The following is a 19,291-nucleotide window of genomic DNA, read 5'->3' on the forward strand; positions in this document are numbered from 1 at the left end:
GAGGTGGAACGTAGTTTAGAATTGAGATGTGATCGTAGAGAAACAAAAATCTTATATGATGTGTCCGAGGAAGAGGAAGATCCCATAACAGTGATATTATGTTAAAACAATTTTTGAAGGGGTTTAGGATGTAGTTTAGGGGAAGGAAGGAACCAAGAAAAATAGAGTGAAAATGATATTAAAACATCATGACAATGCTCCTTACGTTATCCGGCACCGAATTATTGATTCCATAGTGTGTAGTTGAGCACTAAGCCCAAGTGAGTCTTATCACAATGTCTCTGACCTTTTCATTTTAATAATGTAGAGATACCCCTCTTTTATATTCCTAATATGGACAACTGCACAATTGTTGATTTGTTGGAAAACCCACCATTTAGATCCTCAAATTCACTGTATCAGATCCTAATCCTTTCATAATTTTTATCAGTATATGATATATGATATGTCAAACTTTTCACCCATAGGAAAAGATCACTTTCCCTCCTAGGGAAACATGTTAATGGTATGCAAAGGGGGATGTTGGAAACAAGCACATGTGATTGCACTTTTATGTAGCCTGCACAAGCATAGGACAGAGCATGGAAACAAGGATAATTTATTAAATTTGGAGGCAACCCTATTCTAAAAATACTAGCTAAACATTCATATGTGCAGTTCAGTGAATACAACAATTGATAATTTTACATGCAACCCCAAAACATGTTTATTGTTATGGAAATGGGCTAACCAATGCAGGACTTCATGCTTCAGTTCTTCTAATACTGTGCGTGCCTATAGCCTGTCAGTTAAAAAATTGAACCTCAAACTCCATAGACACTAATACCAATCTGGAACCTTCACCCAGATAAGCAACAGGTACTGGAATTTTTGTTATTCCTGGAAAAGGATGGATAAAATACAGTACAGAAGTCATGGATCATGATATGCAATTTTGATACAGCATTATACAAGAGAAGAAGAAGAGCACTTACTGTCTCTGCTGAGCTAGCAGTTTCAATAAATTATGCTCCAAAGTACTGTATCATTTCATCGTCACCCAAGAAATCATCTAAATGGAATGGACTGTTAAGTCCTCCAAAATCTAATGACATGCTACTAAGCGGTGATCCAAAGAAAGAGTGATCAATAGGTCTATCAAGCTCATTCTGAAATGCATCTTTACCAAAATATTGCAAATCTCCTCCAGTAATTTCATCCCCTTTCATATGCACAGCTTGTGCATGAACTGCATCAATATCTGGCCTTGCTTCACTGCTGTTCCCAGGATGTAGCTGCTGCCTATAATGACCAGGCTCATGCCCTGCTGCTGGATTATAAAGATTATAAGTGGTTTCATGATGCATGTCAGGGTTTTGCAACTCAGGATACTGTATTGGCCTTCCACTCGTATAAATACTTTCCGAGGAAATTAAGTTGTTTGTATGCAAATAAGAGTAATGATCAAACTCGGGTGCCAGCAGTTGCGTAGGCACCTCAAGCTCCTTTTCCAGTGGCCTTGCAGCAGAATCTGTCTCATTGGACTGTTCATTTCCATGGATCTGGATTCGAACTGCTTGTGCTTCTGTCTGGTTAATATTGAGTCCTTTGCCTCTTGGCTCAACATGTAAAATTTCATTGTCAGATTGTGCTGGTGGTTTGTCAACAGCCCTTGAATTCAAACGAGGTTTTTTCGGCCTGGGTCGCTTAGGTTGATCTTTATCTTGGACAGACTTCGTAACCCTGTGCAAGTTATCTGATGGTTCGGTATCCATACTCTGAATTCTCCGATCCGCTTTAGACGAAACAGAACCAATGCCATCATCAGTACCATCAACATCATAGTTGCTTGCACTACTAGCAGCTTGCTTATTCTCAGCAGGAACACCAGGTAGCATTCCAGTTATTCCAGATGTACCGTTGTCACTACTAGGCTGCCTAATGAGAGCTTCTTCTCGGCTTAATACCGCCAACCAAATTGCACTTTCCTTTGCTGTCATCTTGTCCTGCAAACATTTTGACTGGCGGACATGCCTCCTTATCTTTGCAATATTAGGCGACATGTGCTTTATAACAGCAGTAAGCACCCCCACTTTCCACATCTTCTTCAAATCATGCGGCTTCTTATAAGGAGGACTCTGACCATGAGGTAAATTCAACTGTGACCACCAATCTTCATTACCAGTTGGCCACCAAGGTGGGGGTACACCCTTTTCCAATGGATACTTCCTCTGGGGAGGATCACAATGTTGCATCAAAGAAGACAAGAGTGATCCAAGTGTTGCATCTTGCAGGTCTTGGAGAATGCTCTGCGAGTTGCCATTTCGGCTGTTATCGGCCTCACTCATGGCAAGACACTCAGCTTCATACTTGGCTATAGCTGCAGGGCCATTCTTATCAAACTTTACCTTCTCCTTCCACCAAGCTCTAATGTTATCAGAGGAACCACTAACTGGCTTTCCCTTCTCAGGAATGATCCCATACACAAATCCACGAGCTTTGCAGACTTCCATAAGCTTCAGCATATACTTCAGAATCCCATCCTGTGCTCTGGACATTTTCTTCCTACGAGCTTGATCACTGGACTGCCTTGGCTTTTGCTTCTCTGCAGCTTGCTGAATCGCCAGCTTCTGCCTTTCCTTTAGCCTTTTGAGTTTGATTCGATCCTTCCACATCCGCCGTTCCAATTCCTCTGCTTCAATCTCTTCATCACTGACATCTTTCTCTGCTATATTGGGGCATCTAATATCATCAACTTCTAGATCCGAACTGCAGTTAAACGCATAACCATTAGTAAGAAGATTCTTCATTATACAACAAAATCTCTTGGATTGGTTAAAAGGGTACAGATTTGAACTTCAAAAGTTTAGGCTAACTTGGTCACTAATCACCAGACACATAAAACTAAACTTCAATGTCCTAAACGACCACTGGAACATTCAAAGCACAATAAAAAATGCAACCTTTTCGATTGTTTGTACCAGGATTCATTCACTAATTAATAATCACTGATCAAAATCGCATCCTCATTGCTTCTCCCTCAAACCAGACATATTTCCATTACAATTAAACATTAAAGTGCCCAATAATCTCCCAACCATTTCTAAAACACGGATTCTTCAGTAAAATCGTTGTACAGTAGTTAACAACTTAACACAGCGTATCAGATTGAAAATTTCACAACCAGTATGAAATCCCCATAGGACGAATCCCAAAATTCAAAAGTTATGATGGACAACAGCCCATAGAAATTCAAAGACGAAGGCTATTATAAAAAACCATATTCATAGCATTCACAAGTTATAAACAGCAAAAAATATCTAAAAAAACTAGGCAAAGAGAAAATACGAAACTTTATTGCAGAAGAACATGCCACTAAATCAAAGTTCTGGAAATAAAAAAACATAATAGACACACCAGACATCAGGTCCAATTTCTTCCATGTCGGCCATCTATATCTCAGAAAGATTTGAACTTTTGGATTCGTTTCCTTCTGGGTACCCTGTTTTTTTTTTCTCTCTCTGTTATTGGTGAATTGAGCGAAGATGATAAGAACCCAAAAAGGTTTTAGCTTTTGTGACCAATTATGGTTGAAAATTGGATGGTGGGTTGAGCCAAAGATTTTTGGGTTAGACAGAGAAGAAAGGAGAGGAGAGGAGAGAGAAAGAGAGAGAAAGAAGACAATTTTAATTGAAAGTGTGTCATTCAATGTAAAGATTCTCTGCGTTACGCCTATTTTATGTCCTGTGCACCTCACCCTTCCATCACTAACTTTTTCATTCCTTCTGTCCCTCTCTCTCCCTCACTCTCAGAATCCACGGCTTCAATTTTATGACTTTTTTTTTTCTTTCTGAAAAATCACATGAATTAATTGCTCTGTTTCAGTTTAAAATATTTATATTTATTATACCAAAACAATAATGTTTCATAATTTGTTTCACCTACAACATTCGATTTATGTCTTTATTAGTATAAACTATATTAATTATTATCTTTAATGATATATGATAATCTTAATTCATTTCTCCTTTAATTTATCTTTTCTTATGTGTAACAGCATTGTATTATATTATAGATTATAGATTATAGATATAAATTATTTCCGTAGATTAACATACATTTTTTATGTTTAAAATATTTAATTTTTGCACTTAAAAAGTTATCTATTTTAATCCTTATATATAATTTAATATTTTTAGGTCTTCATACATATTGTTTTTAATCTCTTTTAGACTATGGTTTTGTATTTATAGAAACTGAAATAGATTAAAAATAATATATCTAAAAACTAAAATAAATAAGTTTTAAGTATAAAAGTAAAAAATATTAAGTAAAGAATCAAATAAATAATCAAGTCCATTTATGATTTTATTCACATTAAATAAATATTTATCTTCTACCATTCTCGTACTAAAAAACAATATTGTGAAAATTAAGCAAGTCATTGATTTTTTTTTCATGATTAATATTTTATTTGAAAATGACTATGAATGTGTTTTGGGTAAGATGAGGGTAAAAAGAAAAATAGGAAATTAGTTTTGTTATGAAAATTGATTTTTATGAATGTGATAATCTAGTGCAAGATTCTATTCAATAATTAACTTCCCAAACACATATGATTTGGGTCCCACCACTCTTGTCTCAATCTCTCTCTTCATTTTAACCAAAAATTCTCCTATTCAATAAAAATAAAAAATAAAAAATAAAAATATATATATATATATATATATATTATTTTTTTTATTTTTTTCATACTCGTCTCACATTTCATTCAATTTTAATTTAATTTATTAGTTAATTTAAACAATTTATATTTTACTTTTGATTCGTTCTTAATTTTGTAATTCGTTTTAATTTAATTTATTAGGTAATTTAAACAATTTATGTTTACTTTTAATTAGTTCTTAGTTTTATAACTTAGTAGATGATATACATTTGATTGCTTTTTGTTATTATTTGATATTTTTAATTTATTTATATAACTATAATTTTTTTCTTTATAGATGATATTGAAAAAATATATGTATTATTTTAATATTAAATACTTCATAACATTTATCTTTTGTTGTGATTTTTATTTTTGTACAAAATTATTTAATTAATATTTAAAATAATGAAAAACACAGTTACAAATATATTTGTTCTCCAAAATGAAAATGTAATAAGAAATTCATACCTATTAATTATTAAAAAAATGAAAATATGAATGAATTTTTACTTTAAAAATAAAGATGAAATAGTTAAATCAATCCTACCAAACACGTTTCACAATTACATTAACATATGACTCAAATTCTGTAATAGTATGATTCAATAAGATTGATTTAAAAAAGTTTAGATGTGAAAATTACAAATAAAATAGTTTATTGTTATGTTTTTTTATATTCGGTAATAAGAAGTAATTAAATTTAAAAGGAAAGAACGAAAAAAAGAATAGTGAAAAATAAAATTATTTAAATGAAAAAAGAAAATAATACAATTTTTTTTAATTATTTATCTTATCACAGTAAAAAAACTATAAATATTAACACATAATCAATTATGTAAAATATATTCAATTATATTTAACAATACATAATAATTATGTTTAATATAGTTAATTACATGTTACGAAAATATATGTAAATATTAATAAAATATCTATAATGTAATACTTATGTATTTAAATGTAATTAATTATACAATTTTATTATACAAATATTTTATATTTATACAAAATTCTCTCTCTCTCTCTCTAAATATATATATATATATATATATATATATATATATATATATCAATTTAAAAAATAATTTCTAATTTAAAGTCATTTAAAATATAAATCTTCAACATATATAGTATTTAAGTTTATTATTGATGTAGCATTAATTCATTAAAATCACTTTAACTATACATTCTAAACTTATTATTACAGAAGTTGGTTTTTTTTACTAGATGGGTTTTTTTTTTTTTTTTACCAAAATGGGGTCTGTTTAAAAAAAATTACAAATTTAGGCAAGTCGTGTCAATTCGGTACGACTTCATATGCACCACGACTTCTGCCATGTCATACTAAAGTCGTGTCAACTTGACACGACTTCTGTCCTATCATACAGAAGTCGTGCCAACTTGACACGACTTCTGTCCTGTCATACAGAAGTCGTGCCAACTTGGCACGACTTCTGCCACGTCATAATTGTCTGCACAAACAAGCTTAATAATAAAATTCAATTCAAGTTTGATTATTAATTTCCTCATTTTCTTTATCAATGTATTTATTCATTCATAACACTCTTAGAACATTAATTTTCTTTATCTATGTATTTATTCATTCAATTCAAACATGATCCATACACAATTATCCAATTTTTTGTTCCTTAAAACTAACACTCTTAGAAAATTATGTATCAAATTAATTTTTAACATTACATTACTTACTATCTAATATATAAACAATAAAATTAAAAAATAAAATAAAAATTATGACGTGGCAGAAGTCGTGTCAAGTTGGCACGACTTCAGTATGACAGGGTAGAAGTCGTGCCTAATTGGGATGACTTCTACATATGAAGTCGTGCCAAATTGGCACGACTTACCTAAATTTGTATTTTTTTTAAACGAACCCCATTTTGGTAAAAAAAAAAAAAACCTGGTAAAAAAACCACAAAAGTTAGTTTTAAATTATTTTACAATTCTTGATTTGACATTTCTGTAAATATTAATAATTATTTGGTGAAAAAATAGTTTCAAAATAATAACATTTCAGTAATAACGTAAGAAAAAGGAGACCTATCAGCAATTAATTTTGCTAACTTAGATATTACACACAAAAAAACTTATCGTAATTTTAATCAATTATTTTAATTATTTGGTTAAATTTTATAAAATTAAATAATTTGAGTACATAATGAAAGTTTTAAATTTTTATGTGCTTTAACAGCATGTATTGTACAAATTTCAACACATATTAACTAATGTAAAATATTAGTATTTTGTTCGCATAACTTAGGTACAATAACATTAATAGTGCAGTTAAATAATATGTTTTGCAGTGGATATGGAAGATTACGTCTCTTTCATTCTGCATATTTTTTTTTTTACTCTAACATTTATCAGTATTTGGTTTTCATTTCTTGGAGAATAATAAATATTATTAAATATATATTTTAATTTAATATTAATTTATTTATATAGATGTGTTAGACTTTGGTGATATGTGTGTGGATGATATTTTAGAGAATCGAGATACACTGGACCATATAGTCAGACCTCTACAAAAATTAATGATATAATAATTATAATTTTTAGTAATACTAGCAAAAATATTAAAACAAGTATTAGTTATTATTTGAAAAAAGAAATGCAAAAATATCATAAAACTGAAATTTTAATACATGAACTAAACTCATGACAGAAAAAATATTAAAACCATTATTTATTATTATTTTAAAGCAACATTTAAATATACTAATACTAGCATCATGTTAATTACATATAAAACTATAATAGAAAATCACAACTTTTTAACAATAATACTAATTGCTATTTCTTATAATAATGAAAATTTATACAGGATGTGATTTTTTTATCAAAAATAAAATAAAATAAATAAAATAAAGTATTTTAGAATACTTAAACTTTTTTTACAAAAAGTTCAAAACATATTTACCTTCTTCTGAACATTAGAAAAAAAATCCTAGCATAATATAAATCTTACAATAAGATGTATAAAAACAAACATAAATTCATTACTCAAATTACAACCAATAAATTTTGTTTTAATGTTGTTTCATACATTTATGCTTTGTTTTGGATTAAGAATGAGAATTGAGACAGTGGATTTAAAATGATTTGAATTGAAGAGAAAGTGTGAAGAAAGTTAGGGTCTTTGAATTAAGGTAAATAAAGTGAAAAATGTAGAAAAGTTTTATAAAAGTTTGTGAGTGATGTGATAAATGTGATTGGAATTGTATTTTTTTTTTAATTTATAAAAATGTAAATTTACATATTTGCCCTTATATTTAAAAATTGTTGAATAAATACTTTGATTGATTTTTTGTGAATTATAATTGTTTTGAAATAAAATATTATTAACTTCATCTTCATTGAATTAAAAAATATTATTATTAACTTCCCTCCACCACCTACAGTTGTTGTTTTCTTTAGTTGTTGTTTTCTTTGTTCAATACTTTTTATAACATTATTGAATGTCATTGAAAAAGTAATGACAAAAATGTAAAATCACATACTAATTCTAACTTTCTCTCGACTATTCATGACATTAGACTGAAGAAACAAAAGTTGTAATTTTTCAACTATCTTTACCTTACTTACTGCAACATTTTATAGATACAAACAAAATCTTTCTTTGCTTTTCTTTCCAGGTTAACAATAAACAATAGTCACCCAGATCCAAACAGTGCCTTAATCATAAACATGAAATGCTATCCTAGAAGAAAATGTTAGCAATCTTAAATAATTAGACTATATATTCACCCTAAAAAAATGTTTGGTTTGTTTAAAATCATTTTTTTTTCTATTGAGAAATCCATCTATTACATAAAAAAGAGGTCCTCCCCAAACTAATAGTATACTTAACCTTTAATTCTCATAATGTTTTTTTTTTTTTTATGGATAGAAATAAAAAAGATGTGTATTTTTAGTTTTAGAAAATAATCTCTGAAAAGAAGAAAAGTTATATCAAATAATTACAGATTAATATAAATTTTATATTCCATACTATACTATTTTCTTCAAAGATCATATGTACATTAAACTTAAGACACTTATATTTGATTGAAGTATATATTATCGTATATCCAAACAAACTTTTCTTAAAATATCTTAATAATTGTATAGTTTGAGACTATTGATAGAAACCTGTCCCATTGTCATTTGTGATTTGTTTCACAAGGTGGTGTTGATTTTTGTATTTATTTGATCAAATTTTATTTTTTTAAAATGTTTAAAAAATATAGCATTATATAATAATATTACATAACTTTTTTATACATAGAAATTCAAGACATAAAATGTCACATTATGTAATATCATATAAGATATATAAAACACATCCTAATTCCTATTATTTATTGAAATATGTTTTTATTAACACCTTCTGGCACTAACACAGACTTGACATTGGCTCTATATTATAATATATGACCCATAACACACACAAAACTGGTTACCCATGTGTGTAAATGATTACTTATGTGGCATTTATGACCACTCACTCTTCATGAAAAAAAATTCAATTTTTTTCTATTAAGAACCATATATTACATCAGTTAGATGACTTAACCGGTGTAATAACCCTACCAGCACTGGTTACCCAACCACATGTTCCTCCACATATACTGACACACGCAAAACCGATTACCGTGTCTCTGTAAGTGGTTACTTATGTGACGTTTATGACCATCCACTTTTCATGATTTTTTTTTTAATAAAAACCATATATTCTGAGTAAAAAAAATATATTAAACCGATTGTTACTAAGAACCGATGTAATCCTGAAGCTTGCGTTGCTCATTCTGTCTCGTCATTGCCACTTCTGCGGTGTGAAATGTGTGTTCTGCGGTGTGAAATGTGTGTTCTGCAGTGTGAAATGTGTGTTACTATCATATATGTATCTAGGGTGATGATATTTTGACACCTTGCTCCACTTTACACCCACAACAAAATATTAATATTTGTAATAAAAAAAATTTAAAAAAATAAAAAAAAATGTCCTTAATGAAAATATAAGCGGGTAAATTCCCTATCTAGCACCATTTAGACTTTTATTTCCCTAACTAGCACCCTTTTCTTTTTATTTCCCTATCTAGCACTCTTTTGTTTTTTTTATTTCCCTATCTAGCACCCTTTTATTTTTTATTTCCCTATTTAGCACCATTTCAAAAATAAATTAAAAAATAATAAATTAATTTGTTTTTTGATAATTTTAATTTTGAATGCATTAAAAAAAATATTTTTAATGTTTAAAATAGTTAGAAATATAATTAATGAATAAAGAAATGTGTTTTTACAAAATAAAAATAAAAAAGTAATAAATTTAAAATGTTTAGTTTAAAAATTATTTTTGTTAAGAATGAATAAAATAAAAAATTAAACTCTACAACAACATAAAAGTTGAATATATAAACATAAATTAGTATTTATTTTTATTATTATTGATGATGTAATTATGTTAATTTCAAGTAAAAAATACAAGACATAATTATAAAAAAACAAAGTTAAATAAGGACTAATATGGACATAAAAGAACAATATGATCGAAAAAAAATGTTCTTATTGTCAAACACCAAGACACACATAAAGAATATGTCCCAACATTACTGGATTGTGCACTTCTCGTCATTAATTATGTTTCATTTTGCACAAACTATTTAATGTACCATTGAAGAAAATATTAAATGAATTATCATCTTTCATTTATTTTCATTTTTATGATCAACATATACTTATTTAGTATCGCCTTATATTTCTTATATTTATCTTATTTGGATTTATTTTTATATCTTTTATCTTTATCTTAATTTGTTTTGCCTTTATTTTATATCTTTTATGTTTTTAGTTATTAATTTTTTCTACCATTTTTTTTTATTGTTGCTGTTTTTATTTTCTAGACTTTTTTTTTTCATTTTTTGCTTCTCATTTTTAAGCATTAAGTGTAACATTTGCATTAGTTTTTTTTTAGGATTTTGCATTTAGGATAGACACTTCAATATTACTTGTGTATCCACTATTAATTAATACTAATTGACTTTGGTTTTTTTGTAATTATGTCATGTATTTTTTACTTGAAATTAACATGATTGCATCATCAATAATAATAATAATAATAAATAGTAATTTATGTTTATAGATTCAACTTTTATGTTGTTGTAGGGTTTAATTTTTTATTTTCTTCATTCTTAAAAAAAAATAATTTTAAACTAAACATTGTAATTTTTTTATTTTATTTTATAAAAATTCATTTCTTTATTCATTAATTATATTTCTAACTATTTTAAACATTAAAAATATTTATTTTTTAATGCATTCAAAATTAAAATTATCAATAAATAAATAAATTATTATTTATTTATTTATTTTTGAAATGGTGCTAGATAGGGAAATAAAAAATAAAAGGGTGCTAGATAGGGAAATAAAAACAAAAGGGTGCTAGATAGGGAAATAAAAAGAAAAGGGTGCTAGTTAGGGAAATAAAAGTCTAAATGGTGCTAGATAGGGAATTTACCCAATATAAGCAAAATGCAAAATGTTAACATAATTTTCAAAATTAAAAAAATTAAAAAAGCAGTGTAAAAAAATTACTTTCCATGTATCTATATTTCCTCCATATTTCCACCGTTATTTTTTTAAATTTGATCTTTATTTATAATAAACCTTTGATAAGAGTTCATCTATATCTCACATCATTAGAAGTTTCAAGATAATTACTACCTTGATCTAACATGAATAATGATGGGATGAGAGCACTATATAGTAAAAAAAACATAGATGATATAATTTATCTTGACCTAACTATTTCTCCTTTCATGGCAAGAGAAAGTGCAGAAAGATTGGCTTCATTCTCCACATGAACACCAGGCATGATCACAGCTCTACTTCCCACAAACCCATCTTCACCAATTTTGATTCCACCAAACTTCACCATTCCACCTTCATCACCTTCATATATGTGTCCAAATACCAATGCTTCTCTTCCCACACAACCACCTCTCTCAATCTTCACCATTTCAGGGTTCAACAAAGCTCCCATGCTGTCTACGTAAGCATCACCATCCATGTCCACCTCTGAACCCATCAACCTCATCCACATCACGAACAAAAACGACCCACTTGCTATCTCCATGAAGTACTCCCCAACCACTGTTCTAATGGCTTGCCACGTGCTATCCATCATCACCCTTTTGCTCCACAAGGGCACCATCTCACCCTCTCTCTTCCTTCCCACCAGAACCCATTTCGCCACAACACATGCCAGTGCACCCATAACACCCGAGAGAATCCAAAACAGAGGAAACAGCCATTGCACTGAGAGTTTCTCAGCGTTCTTCATATTCACTACAAAGTTCAGAGGGGCAAAAACAGACAAACCCACCACCGTGTAAGGCAAAACTGTTTGTAGCAACGGTTGAGTGAAAACCGCGGAGAATGTCTGGTACCAGGTTCTTGTCAAGGTTAAGGTTGTCACCAATTTCGTCTCCTTTTTGGGCTTTGGTGTTGCTATTGATGCTGCGATAGGACAGCAGGACAAGTCTACCTTAACGTTGGATTGCTCTACGAGGTTTCTCCAAGAGTGTGGGAGCGGCTGTCCATTACGCACGTGCTGGCAAATCTCGTAGATCAATGAACGGCCATGATCGATTGAGGCACTCTGGGTGTTGGAAGTGGCGGGGATCACATCCAACTCATGGCTTTTGATATAGGGGTTGAATTCAAGCTTGTCTGATTCTTCCCTAGAGAGATTCTCAGTGATGTTTATCTCTCCAACATCAATGCATGGGAACTCAGTTTCATTCCATGGTTTGGTGCAGTCGAGTGCAATGTCACGTGCGGCTTCATCTTCTGGCACTGCTCGAAGTTGCACTTGGAAGACATAGCGAACTCCACCAGGGGAACTCACGCGCCGTTGAAAGTCTTGAGCAAGGAAAAGTAAGGGACGTGTATCGTTTTCATCCCTTGGAATTGCTCCTGTTTCCGGTGGAAGAATCCCAGTTGGTTTAACCTTACCTGCGTCCTCACCAATGCTTCTGTCAATAGGCCTTAGCTTGAACTTCACGTACATTTCTTGTCCATCGGTGCAGCGCATGAGCCTGCAATAGTTTGAGTAGTAATGCAGTTCAGCATATGAGTGAGCATGTCGAAGTGAATTCCACACTGCTTCACGAACATGTGGGGTACGCTTGACAAGTTCCTCTCTCGCAGCGAGGCCACACACAAGCCAGCTTGCAAAATCAGCAAGAGTGCGAGCATAAAACGCATTGCCAGTTTTCAGTGTCAGGTCAATGAGGGGAACATGGTTAGAATCGGGTGCATCAGAAAGAATCCTCAAAGATGCACCACGTGCATCGATCCTAGCATCATCATCAGCACTCAAGCTATTACTGTGTCTTACCATGACGGGGTAGCTTTTACCAGGCTGAAAAACCTTGTGCAGTGGAATGCCCTCAAGTTTGTCATAGATTTTCAAGTGCCCCTTTCCACTAACACCAATGCGGTGGAAGTATCTTGCTTTGACATTGATAGTTGTTACAGCTAAATTTGCAGCCATATTTGCGACTACTTTCTTGTATTCCATGTCCATCTCCTCTATCCGTTCATCTAAAGAGTTTGAAGAGTTCCTGGTTGCAACTCGGGTTTGGGATCCAATATACACGCTACCCTCATGGAGTATAGAGTTCATTGGAGCAACTGAAAGAGCACCCAGAATGACATTCTTTTCTACAACAGAACCTGGGAGGACTAGGCTTTGACTCCCCACAACTGAATTATCCTGAACCTCTATTTTTCCACAAGCATATCCGTTTGAATAGTGGAAACCAGTGATTATCTTGCTAAAATCACCAAGATGGACTCCATCACCTATTGACATTAACTCGGGGTTTGAAACTGGGTTGATGGCTCTGATCGAACAGTGCTTGCCAATTTTTGCACCCAAAAGGCGTAAATATATGCAGAAGGCTTCTGTTCCTGAGAGAAGCTTGGCAAATCTTTGGTGGCAGGAAATGGTCAATCGATTTCTAAGCCAGGTTTTAAAATGGGTTTGGTTTTGACTGAATTTTAGCAAACGGGTCAAGGCGCAGGTGAGAGAGGTGAGTATGAGACCATGGAGCAAGTAGGCGCAGGTAAATGAAATGGTAAAGACAATGGGATTTGATGGGATATCAGAAAACATGGTGGCATATGCAACAATGGTAAATGGGATCCAATGGAATGCCCCACATATACAAAGAAATGAAAAGTGTTGGAATGATGCAGGTATCCGGAAGAACCATGTGTACAGAATGTAAGCAATGGCTGCAGCAAGGGAGCTGAGAAAGCCAGTAAGATAGATCCCCAAGAAATGGTACATGGCATTAGACTGAGTTTTGCTGGTTGTAACAAGCAACACTGCATTCTGAAATAAAAAGAAAAAAACCTTAGTTATTAGTTCAGGCTTAAAGTACTACAGGTTCTTAGTTTAGATATATGAGATAGCAATTATATGAAATGATGAAGTTTTGAATAATAAAGAATGACAATGCTACTAGAACTGTAGCAATAGAAGAATCAATGGAATTTCAGTTATTTCAGCAATTTGCATGTACTGACCTCTTTAACGTTATTAAGCTTAGAAGGCTTGGGGACATGTTGGCCTCCTTCAACCTTTTGCAGGGGTTCTACTTCAGATCCTTCTTTAATCACACTTCCTTTTTGAATAGTAGAATAAGGCCCAATTGAAGAATTTCTACCTATCCTAATAGGGAGGAGACTTAGAATTCCATTCTTCACCTCATGACTTTGAACCAAAACCCCTTCAGCAATGGCAACTTCATCTCCAATTGAAACCAGAGACGGGTCTGTGATATCAACTGTGTCCAGTAAAACTGAGGATCCAATTCTTGCACCAAGCATCTCAAACCAGTATTTCAGAAACACTGTTCCTCTGAGGTGGGTTGCCAAAACTTTCGATGAAATTTCCTGAGTTTTATAGAGCGCCCACCACTTGACAAAATCCATTGAATAGATGGATATTTCGGGTGTCAGGGCATAGTTTGGCCTCAAGAAAGAATTTCCCAAAAGTGAAATGCAAATGCAAGTAGAAACCATGCAAAGGATCCAAGAAAGGGGTGCCAAAGTCAAGGAAAGCAAATAGTTTGACCAAGGCATTCCATATACCGATTCACTGGCATTTGGTATGAAACTTTGAAAAGCAGTGATGGATAGATAAGCAGGAGAAAACAGCATGATGGAAATATAAAGAAGTGCTAGGAGTTGGAGTAAACGGATACCCCATTGGCGAGACTTGGACACATCCACAACCATTTCAGTAGTGTCAATGTCAGCAAGTGGAGCATGGGATGAATTGCTTTGAGACTTTAACATAAGATTCTCGGAGAAGTTAGCCAATTCTTGAATGCATGATGCAGTGAAGACATCTATAGCTGCAACTGGCACACCCAGGAAATCTGAGAGTTTTTGAGTTGCTTTAACCACTCCAATTGAATCAATTCCATAGGCTGACATGTTCTCTGCGACTGAGATATCTTTGATTGGGATTCCTGAGTGCTCAGAAATAAGCCTTTTCAAGTGTTCCACAATTTCCTTGTTACTTTTTGGAATTGGTAGAGGATTACTACTTCTCACCAGGTGGGCCCGGGGTGTTCTTCCTTCTGTGCATGTTCCTGTAGTAAACGATCTTAACAGTGATTTCCTTGTCGGAATAGGTTGAGGCACCAAATTCAGTGTTTCATCTGCAAACTGTTTGAGACATTCAAATCTCTTGATTTTTCCTGAGGTTGTTTTGCTGATGGTTCTTGGCTTGATCAACTTGACAGAAGCAACACTGACTCCATGTTCTTCTGCCACACGAGTCTGAATATGCTCAATCACATCTTTGCTCACCGCTTTACCATCCCTCACTTCAGCAACCACAACCAAGCCAACTTGGTCAGATCCATCTGGCAGGGTAATCCCCTTTGCTGATAAAACCTCCTCAGGGACACCAATGACTGCACAACACCCTGGACGAAGAAATTCAGATGAAGTCTCCACTGTTTTCTCAACATCTGCTGAGTAGATGTTTCTTCCAGCCACAATGATAAGATCCTTGATTCTCCCGGTGATGAATAGCTTCCCATCAATTATTCTTCCCAAGTCTCCAGTTCTTGTGTAGTTTCGTCCAGGATGGTTCTGAAGCTCATTTCTAAAAGTTTTCTGACTCAGTTCTTCCTTTCCCCAGTATCCTATTCCAGCACTTGGACTACTAATCCATATTTCTCCTTCCTTTCCATCTTCTCGAAGCTCTTCACAATTCTCTGGATCAACTATTCTAATGTCAATATCTGCATCACCAGGGTGAATATATCCACAAGAAACTCTTCCCTGCCAGTCAACAAGAATAGGACACCCTTCACCAAATGCACAACTGACAAACACACAATTTTCTGCTAAGCCATATCCTGGAGCCATCACCTTCTGAGATAAGCCAAAAGAAGCAGTTAAATCAAGAAACCTTTTCATGGTCTTCAGTCTCACTGGCTCAGCGGCAACCATGAGAAAAACCATGGATGAGAGGTTTAAATTCTGAAGCTTGTCCTTTTCAGATTCTAACCTTCGAACCACCAACTCAAAAGCAAAGTTGGGGCCAGCACTGTGAGTTGCTTGATACTTGCTCATGGTTTCAAGCCATAAGAGTGGTTTCTTAATAAATGTAATCGGTGAGAAAAGCACAGCAGATCCACCACTAACAAGAGCCGTAAAAAGTCCTCCAATCAGCCCCATGTCATGATACTGAGGAAGCCAACTCACTAGCATTGTCCTTGAGGTGCTCTTGTATACACTTTTCATCAACTTCACATTGTGAATGAGCCCTCCATGAGTAATCATGACTCCTTTAGCATCACCAGTTGAACCTGAGGTAAACTGCAAGAAACATATATCACTAGGCTTGGATTCACATTGATCATCTACATCTTCCAAAGCCAAATTTCTTGAGTTATTATTGACCCAAGAATCAGTGTGCAGCCAAGGAAGTTTAGGCCACTGAGCTGCGGATTTCCCAATTTTTCCAGTTAATGAGATCAAACTTTTCAGCTGACCTGCACGTACTGCTGAATGATAAGCCACTGTTGATAAAATCGCCACTATGCCACATGACTTGGCAATGTTCTCAATTTTTAGAAGTGCTTGTCCACCTCTTTGCATGGGGTCCGGGGGAAGAACTGGGACTGGTAAAACTTTAGCTCTTAGACATCCAAAGAAGGCATCAATGAAATCTAGACCAGGAACATAGACTAGGAGAACCCTGTCACCAGGCTTGATCACTGTCTTTTCACTCGTTAAGAGCTTATGTGCAATACATGAAGCATTCAAGTGTTGTTCTCCATATGTCCTCTTGCCACCCACTGTTCCTCCTTCATTTATCCAAGTGTAAAGAGTTCTGTTTTGAGTCACTGTATGAGTTCCCCAATGCTTCAAATAGCTATTCAAAGTTGGCAAATTGGGAAATTGCACTCCGGGCAATTCACCTAGTTCTTTAGGCTCCTTTTTCTGGAACTCACTTTGCAAGGGAAACAAACTCTGCAAAAGACACACTTCTAGTAAGTGCATGCAGCTCTATTTAAAAAACATAAATAATCAAAGTATGTAAAGTCTAGATTATTCAAATCAGTGAGTGACTCGTAATAATTGCTAAATTACCTTAGTGTAAGGAAACACTGGCAAATCACTGCTATTTGCAAATTTCTTGCAGATCAAAGCCATGGCATAAGATGAGTTTCTCTCTGTAAGCTCAAAGGCCATAAGCCCACCAACATAATAAGTATTCCTTGAACCTTGAAGCTCTGACTCCAACTTTTCATAGAATCCGTTTCTCATATCTGCACTCCAAACTTCAAAGTTTAGAATTCATGCTTGAAAGAGGAAACTCAATTTTGAAAACTACTGAAAAAAAAATACCTTGGCTGCTGACGTGAGGAAAATACTTAAAACGACGTTGAAGAATGAAATTCTCAACTTCTCCCCCCATTGACTTTACTGATTTGATTGCAAGCTCAGTGACAGTTGGTCCCTTAATATCAGCAGAGTTGCCATAGGACCAGAACAGGAATATATCACTGTCTGCATAAAACTTCTGCATGGCAACTGGATTTCCAATTGTGCTGGGATCTTCCATATATTCTCTAAAATAGTAAAATCCAACAGGCATTTGTTCCATTCCCTTTATCTTTAAAACAGTTGTGTAGTAGTCATTTGTTTCAACTTTGCTGAACAAATCCTTTTCAAGTTCACTTACATCCATTACTTCTGATTCACACTCTGCCACAAGAAAAGGGTTTGATTTTGACATATGGTATAAAGACTTTTTATTAACAGTATTCTAATTAAACTCAAACAAAAAAATATATAAATATGAAACAGTGCGAAATGTACATACCTAAGCTAGTTGAAGGCACTGATCTATAAGTTCTTCCATATTTTAGTGGAAAATTGCCCGAGATTATGATCTTATCAAATTCCATAGTTTCAATTTCACTTGAGCACTTGACATTAACGGTGACACTGTCAGAGTTCCTCTTGATTGTGAACACCTCAGTGTTACAGTGAAGTTTTATAGGAAGTGATTCAGCAATCCTCTGCCAAAGACTCGTATATCCACCTTTAAATCGTCGAATTTTTCCAGCCATGGAAGTTCTGGTAAATTCATGAATGTAGGCATAAGGCATATCTTGAATAAACCCATATCCTGAAGCAGTGTAACCATAAGCCACAGATTTAGGGACAGATTTAAGTCCATGTTGCTCAACATATTCTGGAGCTAAGTCTGAAGCAACTTCACTGACAGCATGAACCCCTAAACGACCAGAATGCTTCACCTTTTCCTGTTAGTGGCACCAGTAGAATTAACATCATTCAAATTTACAAGTTTCAATTTTCAAGTCGTAGGAGCTGAGAAACTTTCTATGTGTCTATGAAAGAAAAGCAGTAGACTAACTTGGATTGCTAATGTAAGTGACATGACAGACACATAATCATCAGCTACTTTGATATCTTGGTATTGTCCTGAGGAACTGTCAATAACTGCAAGCTTGTGGGAGTCCATTTCTTCTAGTGGAGAACCTGTCTCTTTTGCCAAGTGAAAGATGACTGGAGCACTGCTTGCAGCCAGAACTTGGCCACCTAGATCATAAACTCTTCCTGTGTAGAACACATAATTAAAATTCACAGTCACTTGGATCAACTAGAGAGTGGTATTGGATATAGGATACCTTCAATTTCTACTGACTCACACATGCCCCCAACTGAATGATGTTTCTCTAAGACAGTGACATTATTATATCCAAGCCTGACCAGTGCATAAGCAGCTGATAAGCCACTTGGACCACCACCCACTATTCCAATTTTGGTGTTGACTGGCAAGGAAGGATGTAGCTTGGAGAATTGATCCTCTACTGATTTTTCTGGATCCATCTCTGAATTCAAAACCTGCAATCTTGAAAGTTGTGAGATCAATTGACAACTTTGTCTTCAACTTCACTTGCTTTAGTTTTAATCCATATACATACATCATTCTCCAATCCCACAGAACACAAAAGTAAATGTCATGAATCATGATCA

The 19,291-nt window shown here is 33.5% G+C and overlaps 2 protein-coding genes across 3 annotated transcripts; both read right to left on the reverse strand.

Annotated features, from left to right (window-relative positions):
• Nucleotides 1-584: 584 nt before the first annotated feature.
• Nucleotides 585-3,783, reverse strand: EIL3 (ETHYLENE-INSENSITIVE3-like 3). Of its 2 annotated transcripts, XM_068620195.2 has the most exons (3): nt 3,397-3,783; nt 975-2,748; nt 585-879 (listed from the first exon to the last, which is right to left on the reverse strand). In XM_068620195.2, exons 1-2 carry the CDS (start codon nt 3,429-3,431, stop codon nt 1,005-1,007), a joined length of 1,779 nt encoding a protein of 592 aa, XP_068476296.1. In that variant the 5' UTR covers nt 3,432-3,783; the 3' UTR covers nt 585-879; nt 975-1,004. The 2 variants fall into 2 exon arrangements, with proteins under 2 accessions (XP_068476296.1, XP_090158090.1); XM_090301964.1 differs by lacking the exon at nt 3,397-3,783 and having other exon boundaries at nt 975-2,940.
• A 7,527-nt stretch (nt 3,784-11,310) lies between these two features.
• On the reverse strand, nt 11,311-19,127 carry LOC137817757 (uncharacterized). The gene is made up of 6 exons (XM_090301979.1): nt 18,669-19,127; nt 18,111-18,555; nt 17,633-17,992; nt 17,375-17,553; nt 14,285-17,254; nt 11,311-14,090 (listed from the first exon to the last, which is right to left on the reverse strand). Exons 1-6 carry the CDS (start codon nt 18,774-18,776, stop codon nt 11,478-11,480), a joined length of 6,675 nt encoding a protein of 2,224 aa, XP_090158105.1. The 5' UTR covers nt 18,777-19,127; the 3' UTR covers nt 11,311-11,477.
• Nucleotides 19,128-19,291: the final 164 nt, after the last annotated feature.

This window comes from Phaseolus vulgaris, chromosome 5 (genome assembly GCF_051622355.1).
Source record: "Phaseolus vulgaris cultivar YP4 chromosome 5, ASM5162235v1, whole genome shotgun sequence".
In the NCBI taxonomy this organism is placed as follows: domain Eukaryota; kingdom Viridiplantae; phylum Streptophyta; class Magnoliopsida; order Fabales; family Fabaceae; genus Phaseolus; species Phaseolus vulgaris.

Coding starts and splice junctions, on each gene's coding strand:
- EIL3 (XM_090301964.1), bottom strand. CDS start 2,789: ATGAAGAATCTTCTTACTAATGGTTATGCGTTTAACTGCAGTTCGGAT.
- LOC137817757 (XM_090301979.1), bottom strand. CDS start 18,776: ATGGACTCCCACAAGCTTGCAGTTATTGACAGTTCCTCAGGACAATAC. Junction 17,554..17,632: donor TCCTCACGTCAGCAGCCAAG/GTATTTTTTTTT, acceptor TTTGGAGTGCAG/ATATGAGAAACGGATTCTAT. Junction 17,255..17,374: donor CAGTGTTTCCTTACACTAAG/GTAATTTAGCAA, acceptor TGTCTTTTGCAG/AGTTTGTTTCCCTTGCAAAG.